The sequence below is a fragment of the Lolium rigidum genome, chromosome 7, assembly GCF_022539505.1.
Source record: "Lolium rigidum isolate FL_2022 chromosome 7, APGP_CSIRO_Lrig_0.1, whole genome shotgun sequence".
Lineage (NCBI taxonomy): Eukaryota > Viridiplantae > Streptophyta > Magnoliopsida > Poales > Poaceae > Lolium > Lolium rigidum.
The window spans coordinates 121557982-121570808 of NC_061514.1; the positions used below are offsets into that span (position 1 = coordinate 121557982).

A 12827-nucleotide genomic window follows, 5' to 3' on the forward strand; every position below is an offset into this window, starting at 1 on the left:
GGCAGAGTCGGGGGCGTCACGAGGGGCCCACACACTAGGGCGGCGCGGGTCCATCCCTGGCCGCGCCGCCTTAGTGTGTCGCCACCTCGTGGCCCCACTTCGTATCTCCCTCGGTCTTCTGGAAGCTTCATGGAAAAATAAGACCGTAGGCGTTGATTTCGTCCAATTCCGAGAATATTTCCTTTGTAGGATTTCTGAAACCAAAAACAGCCGAAAACAGCAACTGGCTCTTCGGCATCTCGTCAATAGGTTAGTGCCGAAAAATGCATAATAATGACATATAATGTGTATAAAACATGTGAGTATCATCATAAAAGTAGCATGGAACATAAGAAATTATAGATACATTTGAGACGTATCACCGCCGCAGGGGCTTCGAAGAATTTCTTCGGGAACCTCTTCCTCTTCGACGGGATGGTGACGGAGATCATGGCCGACACGTCGCCGGCATTTGGCGGACCTCCGACGGGGACATCAACCACCGCGGCCGAAGGTGGTGCATCGCCGGCGGTCGGCGGGCCTTGCGGAGGATCCATGGCAGCGAGATCCGGCCGCGTCGTTGGCGGGAAGGGCGGGGCGGAGGAGATTGGGCGGCGGCGGCGGTTGGGTTTCGCTGAAACCCTTCGCGCACAGTGGAGGGGAGGATACTGGTTTGGCCCTCTATTCCGGCTCCCACCCCGCACAAGTAGGGGGCGAAGAGCCGCCCCGTAATCGAAACTGGAAAAAATCGACGCGGGGCCATTTTTATGGGGCCTGCTAGACGGCTGGATAGAGCTCAACCCCGTATTTCGGCGGTTATTATACAGGTTTGGTCCTTTTAAGGGTGTGTTAGATATGCTCTAAGTCGTTGTTTGGGTAGAATGCTTAGCTCGGGTCTATATATAAAGCCTGCCTAAACGGGAGGTGGCAATTTGGCTCATAGGAGCAAATGCTCTCATTATATAAAATAATTAAAAAACAATTTTAAAAATGTTAAAAAATTCTGATATAAATTTGCTGGTGTACATCTTGACATTCTATGTTAGTGCACAAATTTTCGTGGAGAAACAACATTTTATATGGCGTGTACAAAAAAGACAAAAAAATATCCTGTACGTAGTCGTGTTATAGCATCAAAACTTGTCTTTTTTACAGGAGCCACAATTATTTTTAGTTTTTTTTGAAAACTTGTGTACCAACATAAAATGTCTAGATGTACATGTAAAAATTTAGTTTAGAATTTTTTGACACTTTGAAATGTGGATTCACATAATGGGAGCATATGCTCCTATGAGCCAAAGTGCATTTCCCGCCTAAACGGCGCTTCTGAGACGTGATTGGCTCTTCAAACTCTTCTCCCACGCGGTCTTTCGTGTCTTCTCTTGCCGCGCGTGCTCATGGCTGGTTAGTACTCTCTCTTATCTCTCTCGTCACACTAACACCCTGCGCCGCGCTGTCACTAAGCAGCATTTTTTCTTCGTCAGCGCGAGCAGCTCGACGTCTCCAATGGTCAGCTGCCATGCTCCTCCTGGTGTTTCTTGCCGCCGGAGCTCCGGCGTCCGCGGCCGGGCGCAGGGAGGTTGTGACCTCGCTGCACGGCGCCGTGGCAGCGGACGACGGGCGGTGCTCAACGATCGGGCGTGATGCGCTCCGGAGGGGCGGCAATGCCGTGGACGCGGCCGTCGCGACGTCGCTATGCCTCGGCGTCGTGAGCCCCGCGTCCAGCGGCGTCGGCGGGGGAGCGTTCATGCTCGTCAGACTCGCCAACGGCACGGCAGTCGTCTATGATTCCCGCGAGACCGCGCCGTTGGCCGCCACAAAGGTGAGTAATTCGGAGAGTCGTCTCTTATTTGTCCAATCGAAGACTCTGAAAGCTTGTGTCTTGTCTTACCTTATTTCTTTTAGTAGCAATCACATGATTTAGGAGTGACTAAGACGTACTACCAGTACTAATGTATGGACCATGCAAATTTACAAGGTCCTAAATCTTATCGACCAAGATTGTTGATTTTTTTAAAATAAAAGAGCAAAATGCTCGATGTTAAATTAATAACATCTTCAATGATGAAATAAAACATGATGCTAAACCCAGCTTACAAGATCGAATAACACAACCAACACGTACTGCTAAAGAGGATCTATAGCACGAACAACAGGTACGTACGACCAAGAAACATGATTATAGTGCCTCACCAAATCAGAAAATGTGAAGAGTTTTCTCATCTTGTCTTTGACTCTTTGCCGATGCTAGCTAGGAAAGACTGGGTGTAATTGGTATGGTATCTCTCGATATTAATATATTCCTTTTATCGAAAAGTTAGGGCCCTTGTCAAACTTCCATGTCAACTTTGATTTCAAGGTAAATAAAGAAACATGACCACAAATAGGTGGTTAATTCAAATGATTGGTGTGCCTTTCTAGATCTGCAATATTCCGCAACAACTGGCAAACAACATTAAACGTAAGACTCTTAACCCGGTTTTATATATAAAGCCCCACACACATAGCAAGTTAGCAATACAGGTCAAGTCTCAATTCTAAATCTTATCATGATGGTTGATATATTTAAATAGAAGGTTGGAAGGCTCAATGATAAATTAATAACACCTTCAATGAAGAAATGGTACATGATGCTAATCTTAGCTTACAAGATTGAACAACATACCCATAAGTAATGCCAAAGAGGCTACAACCGGTAGCGCGAACAGCAGGTACTACCATTACAAAACATGAGAAACTCTAAACATTTTCTAATCTTGTCTTTGCCGACGCTAGCTAGGGCGCTTGACAAACTTCCGTGCCAACTTTGATTTCAAAATAAATAAATAAACATAACCACGAATAGGTGGCTAATTCACATGGCTGGTGTGGCTTTCTAGATCTGCAATATTCCGCAATAATTGACAAACAACATTAAACATAAGACTCTTGACCTAGCTTTTATATATAAAGCCCCACACGTATAACAAGCTAGCAATACAAGTCAAGGCTCAATCCTAAAGATCCCAAACGCGCGCACACCCTAAGAGCAAGTACAATAGAGTCCAGTCAGCTGACTATAAGAAATTAAATAATATATTTAAGATGAGTTGGAGGAGAGAGAAGAGGAGAGAGAAGGAAGGTGGGCTACTATGCAATAGCCACGTGCTCCTAGGCACCTTGTGAGAGTGAAATGTGGGCCATATATTAGTAAAGTACTACATTCTTATAGCCAACTATTGTACATGTTAGCTATATGATGACTACAAATGATATGACATCTTGTTATAGCCAACAGTTGGCTATACTATTGGAATTGCTCTAAGTCTGTACAACGGCACAGAAACTTAAGCACGTCAAGGGATGTTAGCAGTACAAGTAAAATCTCGATCCTATTAAAAAAATGTGGTTCTGTCTTAATTTGCTGAGGATTAAATTTTCAGTCCATTTTACTAATGTGTTAGACAAATCTAAAAATATATGTTGATCAGCTAGTTGGAATACTTCACATAGTTGAAAAAGTTTAGTGTTTGTTCGTAGAATTAAAAAGAATTACAAATCCTGCACAGATCTCAATATCAGGTGCACGTTTCTGTGTGTCGAGCAGTTGACTTACCAGAGATCTCAATTGCGCGCTCTTAGGTAGCTCAACCGCAACGGCTGTGTGCATCATTTTGATGCAGAGGCTGGGGTAAAATCCCCCATTTCGAAAAAAAAGGTAGCTTAGTTGCAGACTTTAGCGGGTATAACATAGATGCGGGGGCTAAGTACAGATTTAATAACTTTTTCACTATATAGTGGTATGGATTTGTTGACAGCACTATGTAATAATTTGTTCACCTAGTGAAAGAAATGTAGTTCTGTCTTAATTTACTGATAATTAATTTCTTGGTCCATGACAAATCTAAAAGTATGTTCAGCTAGTTGGAATACTTTCCTCGTATAGTTGAGAAATCATAGTGTTTGTTCGTAGAGTTAAAAAGAATTACCAAATCCTTCACGGATCTTGATATCGGATCGACGGTCTTGTGCGTCGAGACGTCGACTGACCAGAGATCTCAATTATGCATTCAGGACATGTATGGCGGCAACCGGACGCTGAAAGCGAGGGGCGCGCTCTCCATCGGGGTCCCCGGCGAAATCGCGGGCCTCTACGCGGCATGGAAAGACCACGGCAAGCTCTCATGGAAGAGCCTGGTGACGCCGGCCGCGAAGCTCGCCGAGGCTTTCACGATATCGCCGTACCTGCAGATGCAGATGGAAGCGACTAGAGCCGGCATCCTCGCAAACGCCGGGATACGCGCCGTGTATGCCCCGAATGGGGACATCCTCAAGGTAAACGACACGTGCTACAACGTCGCCCTCGCGAGGACGCTCAAGGCCGTCGCGGCGAGAGGGCCGGACGCCTTCTACAGGGGACCGGTGGCGAGTCAGCTGGTGAAGGACGTGAGGGAGGTTGGAGGGATCATGACCACGGATGATCTGGAGAATTACCAGGTTAAGGTGCGGCGGCCGCTCTCGGAGAGCGTCATGGGCCTTACAGTGCTCACCATGCCCCCTCCTTCTGCTGGTGGTGCTGGGATCATGCTGGTGAGTTTTCAAAGAACATCCAGGTCAAGTAGTCTCTCGAACGTTCTGATGGAGACCATTTTGTTTGCGTCATTAACTATCTTGATACCCGCCTTTATTTACTTAATGAACAGGTTTTGAACATCCTATCTCAGTATGGAATTTCTGGTTTCTCTGGCTCTCTTGGGATTCATCGTCTTATTGAATCCTTGAAACATTACATGGCAATAAGGATGAATCTCGGAGATCCTGACTTTGTTGATGTTAGTGAGGTTGTGGCTGATATGGTCTCTCCTGAGTTTGCAGCTGAGCTGAAGAGAACAATTTACGATAATATGACATTTCCCCCACAATATTATGGTGGAAGGTAAAGAACTTCCTTTTAAAAATCTTCATTTTACTACCGTTTAAAGGAAACTATCATTGATGAGCGATGAGTAATTTGCAAATAGAAATATTTAATTTCCTGCGAGACTGTGACACGAGTTTCCCCGTCAACTAGTATTATACTTGTACATTTGCATATTTTTAATTGACAAATCATGTATAGTTGTCTTCAGTGCCTGAGCTTCAGAATGCAGCAGATCGGAGTGAGTACTAAAAATCGAACACTAGCAATTAGTCCGGCCTGATGAACTTGTGTTTTTCAGGTGGAACATCCTCGAGGACCACGGTACGAGCCACTTATCCATCGTCGACTGCGAGAGAAACGCAGTATCATTGACGAGCACCGTGAACTCCTACTTCGGGTCCCTGATCCTGTCCCCGAGCACAGGCGTCCTGCTCAACAACGAGATGGACGACTTCTCCATGCCGGCGAACACCTCTGCCGGCTCTGCGCCGCCGGCTCCCAACAACTTCGTCGCCCCTCTGAAACGCCCTCTCTCTTCCATGAGCCCAACCATCGTCCTCAAGGTTAGATAGAATTACATGGACGTTGCAATGAAAGCTGATCTCCTTGAGATAAATTCGTGAGAATATCTGAAGAAGTTACAGTTTTCGATAGGCTTCTGATCTCCGGCATCTTTTGTAGGATGGGGAACTGAAGGCTGTGGTGGGCGCCAGCGGCGGCGGCATGATCCCTGCAGGGACAGTCGAGGTGTTCCTGAACCACTTCGCCAGGAACATGGACCCGTTGTCCTCTGTGATGGCGCCGCGGGTTTACCACCAGCTGATCCCGAACGTGGTTCAGTACGAGAACTGGACGACGGTGACCGGCGACCTCTTTTTGCTGGACGCGGCGACGAGAGCCGACCTTCTGAACAAAACCCACGAACTGAGGCCGCTCGCCGGAGGAACCATAAGCCAGCTCGTGGTGCACAATGTGGAGAGTGGCGGGGACCTGACCGCCGTGAGCGACCCGAGGAAAGGCGGCGTCCCGGCCGGCTATTGAGCTAGTTTCATACGACGTACGGGCCGCTCTGGCTGCCATCAGATTAAGCTACACGCGCGCGATTCTTGTATTTGCTAATGGATTTTAAATAAAAATTGCATCACCACACGTGTGCTCTGGCTACTCTTGTCATTCTTGTGCCACCTTCGACCTATTACTTCCTCCGATCGGTCAGATTTTTAGTTCAAATTAGAGTTCAAACTTCACCTATGCAACCGCTGGGCTCCTATCCAAAGGTGATCGTCTAGTGCTCATCAAATCTGTCCTCGTCGCAACACCCATTCACATCCTACTTACTAGTTGCTACTAGTGTCTCCAAACCCATCAAAGAAGCCATCATCAAATGTTGCTCGTTCTTCTAGACTTCAGGTCAAGATAACAGCGGTGACAGTTGGGCTGTTGCTTGGAACAAGGTATGCCGCCCCACCGAGCTTGGTGGTCTCAGCGTGCTAGACATCAAACGCATGGGCTGGGCACTCAGAGCCAGATGGTCGTGGCTCAAGCGCATTGACGCTTCGAAGCCCTAGAGAAACTTTCCTATCAAAACAAACAAACAAACACATCGACAGCCTTGTTCACGTTGCTACCAAATTTCATCTAGGGAATAGTACCAATGTCCTCTTTTAGTCTGATCGTTGGATTGAGGGACAAAGCATTACTGATTACTGATCTTGCTCCCTTGCTGCAGTCAGCCAGCGTGCTATCCACACTAGAAAGGTAGCCTCTGCCCTCCCCCAAATGCTTAGATCAACGACATATCAGGTGCCCTCTCTGCTGATGCTCTTGACCAGTTCCTAGACCTGGCTGAACTGCTATCTACACAACATGTCTCTGAAGCCGAGGATTCCTTCTCCTGGAACTTCTCCACCTCACGGGAGTACACGGCCAAATCTTCATACTCAGCCCTTTTTGAGGGCATGACAGAACATCGGCATCATGAGTCCATCTGGAAGTGTTGGGCGCCTCTTAGATGCAAAGTGTTTGCATGGCTTGCCTCTCTCGACCGTTACTGGACTGCATAACGACGTATGCACCATGGCCTGTCCACTAACAACACATGTGCTCTTTGTGATTAAGAGTCTAAATCCATTGCTCATCTGATGATTCAGTGCTCTTTCTTACGGTAAATTTGGTTTGACGTCTGCTTCCAGCTGAACATTACAACCTGCATCCCAGGTCGCGACGATGACTTCAACTCCTGGTTTGAAACATCGGTGGCCAATGCTCCCCCCGACACCCAAAGCGGAGCCAAATCAATCATGATCCTCACCATGTGGAGGCTTTGGTAGACGCGAAACGATGTCTTCGACAATGACGCTCCCAGACGGCACGATGTAGTTCTTTCCATTATGGCAGAAGCTAAGCTCTCGCTTCTTGCATGTGCTAGGGCACTGCGCCAATTGCCCCTCCATACCAGGCCTCCCGATGACAAAACTTGCCACGGCACCTGCAGGCCTACCAAAGTTAGCTGCTTGTAGCCCCCTGTATAAATTTTTTTTCTTTCTCTCAATTTTTCGTAGCCTTGCTACAATCCTGTATGCTCCCGCCTTCTCAGCGGTTTTCTCATATATAATGATGCACGTTTAGGCGTGTGTTCTAGAAAAAAACTTCACCTATGCAACCATTGAGGTGTTGCAAGTAGTTGGAAGGGCGTAGCTCCCATGGGTATTCACTCATGAGTTTTACTACCCTTCCATTCACTTGGCATTTTCGTGACAACTGTTGTATTATGATCCAAAATCATTCTAAGGCAGGCTAACTTCTGACGAGCGGAGCGAGACCCGTCGCTGGAAGGCTTGGGCCAAACACTAGTGGAAAACGGGGCTATAGGCCCGATCCATTTGGGCCTTCAGTCCCGGTTTCCAAACCGGGACCAATTAGGCGGGACTAAAGGGTCCCCCCTTTAGTCCCGGTTCAAAGTTGCACCGGGCCTAAAGGCGTCGCCACGTGGTGCGGCCAGGGAGCTCGCGGTGGATGGCCTTTGGTCCCGGTTCGTTGTACAAACCGGGCCTGTGGTTCTTTGCCGCGGCAGAGTTTCAGCAATGCATATATATCATTCAAGAAACCACAAAATATCGTCGTGAATATATATAGACACCGTCAACAGTACACGTAATGCATGCATATTTACAATATAAAGCTAGTCGGATCTCTTTACTAAATCTAGTAGCCTCTACGGAGTTGCGCCTCATCCATGACCTCCGCATAGTGCTCTCCACCTCGGGTAAGGACCTCGGTAAGAAAAAATCCCGCGATTTCCTCTTGAATTGCTCGTATTTGATCCTCCGTTATGAGAGTGTCCCGCAGGCGTATCATCTATATTTAAAAAAGGAGATCAATATATGAATGGAACTCAATACAATAGATGGTACTAATTAAGATAATTGTGAGAATTTGTTATCGTACACGAGTGTGGTGTATACGGGCATCCCCACCCTTGGGACAGGCCATGTCACGAATGAAGGTGCAGACGTAGTATCCACATAAGTTATTCCCGGGTTCCTGCCTCATACACTTTACGAACAAATAGTTCGATCAAACTAATAATCAAGCATCGTATTGAAAGTAAATATCATATATAGAGTTTCACGGACATAGCTATATATATAGTACTACTTACAGGGTAATCTTGAAATGTAAGCTCCGGTTTCCATTTACCCGGAACAGTACTGATGAACCGTTTCCAAGCCCTGCCCCGGCAAAAAATAATGAGTAAATGAGTTATATATTGATTAGTTGATGATATCGTCGAATTAGAACAGATGAAGATGCCAATACGAAATTGATTGAAATTACCTCTGGAGGATGGCAGCCATGTCCGCCCATTCCGCATATTCTTTACGTTTCGAGTCCATGACTTTTACGACTCCTTTGTGAAGATCAATGATTAGGAGAATAAAGTGGAATCTGCACAAGCATAGCTCAATGATTACGAGAATAAAGTGGAAGGTGGACAATCATAATGTATGTTATATATAACACTCAACTGAAGTTGTAGGGAAAGAATATATCCTCTTTGTTTGCTTGCTTCACTAAAAACATTACCATGTTGTCCTCTGTGTCCTTGGCGAAGTCTCGAACCGTAACTTCATGAACTGTGATCCGGGTCTATGAACCCCAGCGGTAGGAGCTTGCCTCTTTTGCATTCGAGCTTCTTCATTCTGCATAATTAAATGTATAGCGTACACAAAGAATATAGTGAGGATAATTGTTAGTGCAAATGAATGAGCGCTGAGCTACGTGACTTAATTACATAAATAAATCACTTACGAGGCAGTAGCAACCGATGACAGCTTTGTCGAGGGCGTCTCGATTGAATAACCGAAACGAGTTCTTCTAACTCAAGGTTTATCTCCTCGACCCCCGGAAGTAATGCTCATCTCTAAGATACACCGTGAGGTAGCGATCACCTCTTCGACGGGCTCTCAGGTACCAGTCATGCAACCTTCGCATCTGAGTCCCTAGACGCGCGAGCTCGCCAGGTTTGACGAGATCAGATCCGTATCTATACTTGTTTACCATTTGAGCCGTTGGATAGTAATCTTCGTACTCAACTGATGCTCCCTGAGCTCTAGCATCCCGTTCGATCATCGATGCCGTCTCTGGATCATGATAGGGCTCCACGACGAAGTGGGGTACGGCCTGAATGTCCTGCTGTCCAAGCTGGGCGACTTTTTTGCTTCTTTGCTCGCTCTAGAGGACTGTCCAAGAGAGCGGTCATAATCAGCTCTCAGCTCGGGTCTCTTCATTCTCGTCTCGGCAAAGTGCTTCATCGTATGCGGTGGAATAAACATCTTCTTCGGCGCAAGAAACGCCTTTATCTCTTCGGTCCTGCTCATGTGGTAACAACTCTGGAGTCCGTGCCCTCATCGGAGTTGATATCTCTTTCTGAGCGTAGATCTCCTACAAAAACCAAACATACCTGGATAGCTAAGAACAAATGTGAACTAACCCTCTACTGGATTTGTATTTTTCTGAGTTGTAAAAGAATTTACAAAAATAGAATACTAAAAAGGTGCCCCGTTTGTATATAAACTACCGGCCTAATATATAACTCTAAAAATCAATTCCTATGGTAGGGAAATACCCTATTACCATAACTATCACGGTAGCATTTGGATATGCCTGTCAAGAGCATGTGTAGTTTTTGAATTAAAAAATCGCAGAAGTGCTCTCCGGCCGATTTTAAACCAATCAGTGACAAAATCTAGGAGGCTTTTGTGGCAAGTGGGACCAAGCACACAAGATAGGTATTAACATGCATCGACGACTACCAAATTGACCTCACTCAAAAAAGGGCCAAGACACAACATCACACGAATTAAAATGCCTAATCTCGCAACTTTTAGGGTTTAAATTGTTTGAATACTTCTCGTTCCAACCAACCCATGTGCATGCAACCCTAATGGTGAGAAAACAGATAGGGAGCATCCAGGAACTTGAATCATCTCATTTGGTCAATTTATGATTTTTAAAGATTTAAAACACGAGCTGTGTGATCATCGCTAGAAAAAAGGGAGAAAAAGGAGGAAAAGGGCCGGGGTCACTGGCGCGCCAAGATTCGGCCCAGAGCTACTTGGGCACAAACAAGTGTGAACGGACGAAACGCGGGCTAGCCACGGGTTCGCTATCGCTGCGAGACTCGGCGTGTATGCATGCAGCCGCCACTGGATTTAATCCAACGGTGCATGCACCGTGCGCCCGCGACGCGCGCGGGTGTCCACGCGGCTAACCCTACGGCGCACAGTGGAAATGGCGTGGCGCGGCATGCTCACCTCGGGCCTGGCGTGACGGCGAGGTGGGCGCGCGTCTGGATGCGGCGGAGCAGGGCCTGAGCCGAGGGTGGCGGCTGGGCGAAACAGGGCCACGTCCTTCCCGGCGCGATCGACGGTGGTGGCAAGCTCGTCCATGGCGGGCGCTGTCTGCTGGCCTGTCCCCAGAATGCAGAGGGGGCGCATTAGCTCGAAGAAGAGAGCGCGTCCAATGAGTGAGAGGAGGAGGAAGAAACGGCGGCGTCGTCTGGGCGACTCTTCACCAAATCCGCCACGGGAACACAGCGGCCAGCGGGATCCGACGACAGGGAGGGCAGGGCTCCTCTCCGCCCAAGGAGGTGTTGTGGAGGTGGTCTCGGGGGAGTTGTGGCGAGGAACCGAGAGAAGGGAGGGGTTGAGCGGTATTTAAAGGGGAACGCCGGGCACCGTGCACCCGGTCCGTGCACCCGGACGTGGAGAAGGGCGGAGCGAGAGGTTAGTCGAGCAGAGCGGTGCTGTTGCCGTCGCCCTAGAGCAGTCCGCGGCTTTGGAGGTTTGTTGCGCGTCGGTCAGCGAGGCAGGCAGGAGGGATGAGACGGGGCGGGGTCTCACTGTAGCGCTCACGAAAGGACAGGACGGTGCTGGCGTCGCTGTGCCGCTGGTCGGTGCAGCCTGGCAGGACCCAGGGCGTGTCTCCGAGGGCGTCCGTAGTGCCGTATGCTGGCGTCTGAAGGCACTGAGTTTAGGAGTGCGAAGTGACAGGTGGGAGAGGCGTGGCCGTGTCGGAAGTGAAGAATGCCAGCAGCCAATACCGTTGGGGTGCGCCAGCCTTGAGTCAGCAAGACACAGAGAGGGAGAACAAAGGAAGCGTCTAAGCTTCTCGAACTGGGGAGGAGAAGAGGTTGCGGTGGGTAGTGCTGGGACACTCGAATGCTAGCCACATCGGAGGTGAGAGGGGAATCTTCGAGATCTATGTAGGTTCCCGAGGTGGAGCTCATGGGAGAGAAGGAGAGAGGAGGGGGCCGAGTGGGTCCAGGGAGGTGCGCTCGTGGGGCGTGGCCTCCCGCAGTCAGTGCATGGGTGCTTTAGTGAGGGAGGAAATGAGAGGAGAGAAATGGGAGAGGTGGAGCTCGCGGCCGGCATGGCCTTTCACTCCTTTTCACCAGATTGGGAGTTTTTGAATCAAGCCACAAAGAGGTGATCCAAATGATCCGGGCAACCATGATGATGAATCAAGTGAGGTACTCTCTTGGAGGAAATTTTCAGATTTGCAAACTGAGAGAGGAACAATTAGCTATGGAGGGAGAATTTAGCAAAGAGATCTAGGAAGATCATAGGAAGAGCATACGAGCATCATGCATGCCACAGGGTTGGGGATGGTGAGAGGAGGTGTGAAATGAATGATCAAGGGAGAGATAAGGATCATGGTCAGAGCAACATTCTCATCATTTAATTTTGAAAATTTGGAGGGAATAACAATAGGAAATGATCCAAGTCATCTATAGGTACACAAGGTGATGAGTCAAAGTTACTCCTCAAGATTTCAGATTTAAAAAACAGGAAAGAAGAAGAAAAGCAGGAGGGGAGGGAAATTAGAAAGGAACTGATCTAGCAAGACTTTACATGCTCAAAGGCTTATGAAATATAATTGCTCAACTAATGGGAAAAGGGATTCTCAAAATTAATAGGTAGGTTAAGGTTTGTCCACACACAACACAGCTTTCCATTCACACAATGCAACACACCTACAATGCATGAGCATGATGAACTATATGCAACAAATTTTGAGAAATGTAAAGTATACAATGCAATTTAAAATTTAAGGCTTAATATACCACAAAAAGGTTGTTACAAACCCCCTTAAATGAATCTGCCTCTAGATTCGTGGCTAAGAACTCAAGAGTGTGAAGTCCCTGAAATGACTTCTTCCCAAGCGGCTTCCCATATTTGGTCCACCGAACCTTGCAAAATTTTATCTTCCTTCTACCGGGTGAGACGAATGTAGCTTCTTCAAGGAACCCGAAGGGGCACTGACTAGGTCAAGTCGGTAAGGAGGTCGAGGGTGCGATAATCGATGTTCTTGAATGTCCCAGCTTGTCGTGCACTGGAGGCATCATCAAGAATGAGATGTGGAAACATGACTGAGAAAATCATGA

The 12827-nt window shown here is 47.6% G+C and overlaps 1 protein-coding gene across 1 annotated transcript; it reads left to right on the forward strand.

Annotated features, from left to right (window-relative positions):
- Window positions 1-414: 414 nt before the first annotated feature.
- Window positions 415-5992, forward strand: LOC124671915 (glutathione hydrolase 1-like). Its single transcript, XM_047208234.1, has 6 exons — window positions 415-493; window positions 1473-1801; window positions 4033-4548; window positions 4662-4894; window positions 5178-5442; window positions 5561-5992. The coding sequence occupies exons 1-6, from the start codon at window positions 415-417 to the stop codon at window positions 5918-5920; spliced, it is 1782 nt and encodes a 593-aa protein (XP_047064190.1). The 3' UTR covers window positions 5921-5992.
- The last annotated feature ends 6835 nt before the right edge of the window (window positions 5993-12827 follow it).

What these genes read in the sequence shown, in the direction of transcription:
- LOC124671915 (XM_047208234.1), top strand. Translation starts at nt 415, where the DNA reads ATGGTGACGGAGATCATGGCCGACACGTCGCCGGCATTTGGCGGACCT. An exon ending in CGCCGTTGGCCGCCACAAAG is followed by an intron (nt 1,802 to 4,032) that starts GTGAGTAATTCG and finishes TTATGCATTCAG; the next exon opens with GACATGTATGGCGGCAACCG. An exon ending in GTGGTGCTGGGATCATGCTG is followed by an intron (nt 4,549 to 4,661) that starts GTGAGTTTTCAA and finishes CTTAATGAACAG; the next exon opens with GTTTTGAACATCCTATCTCA.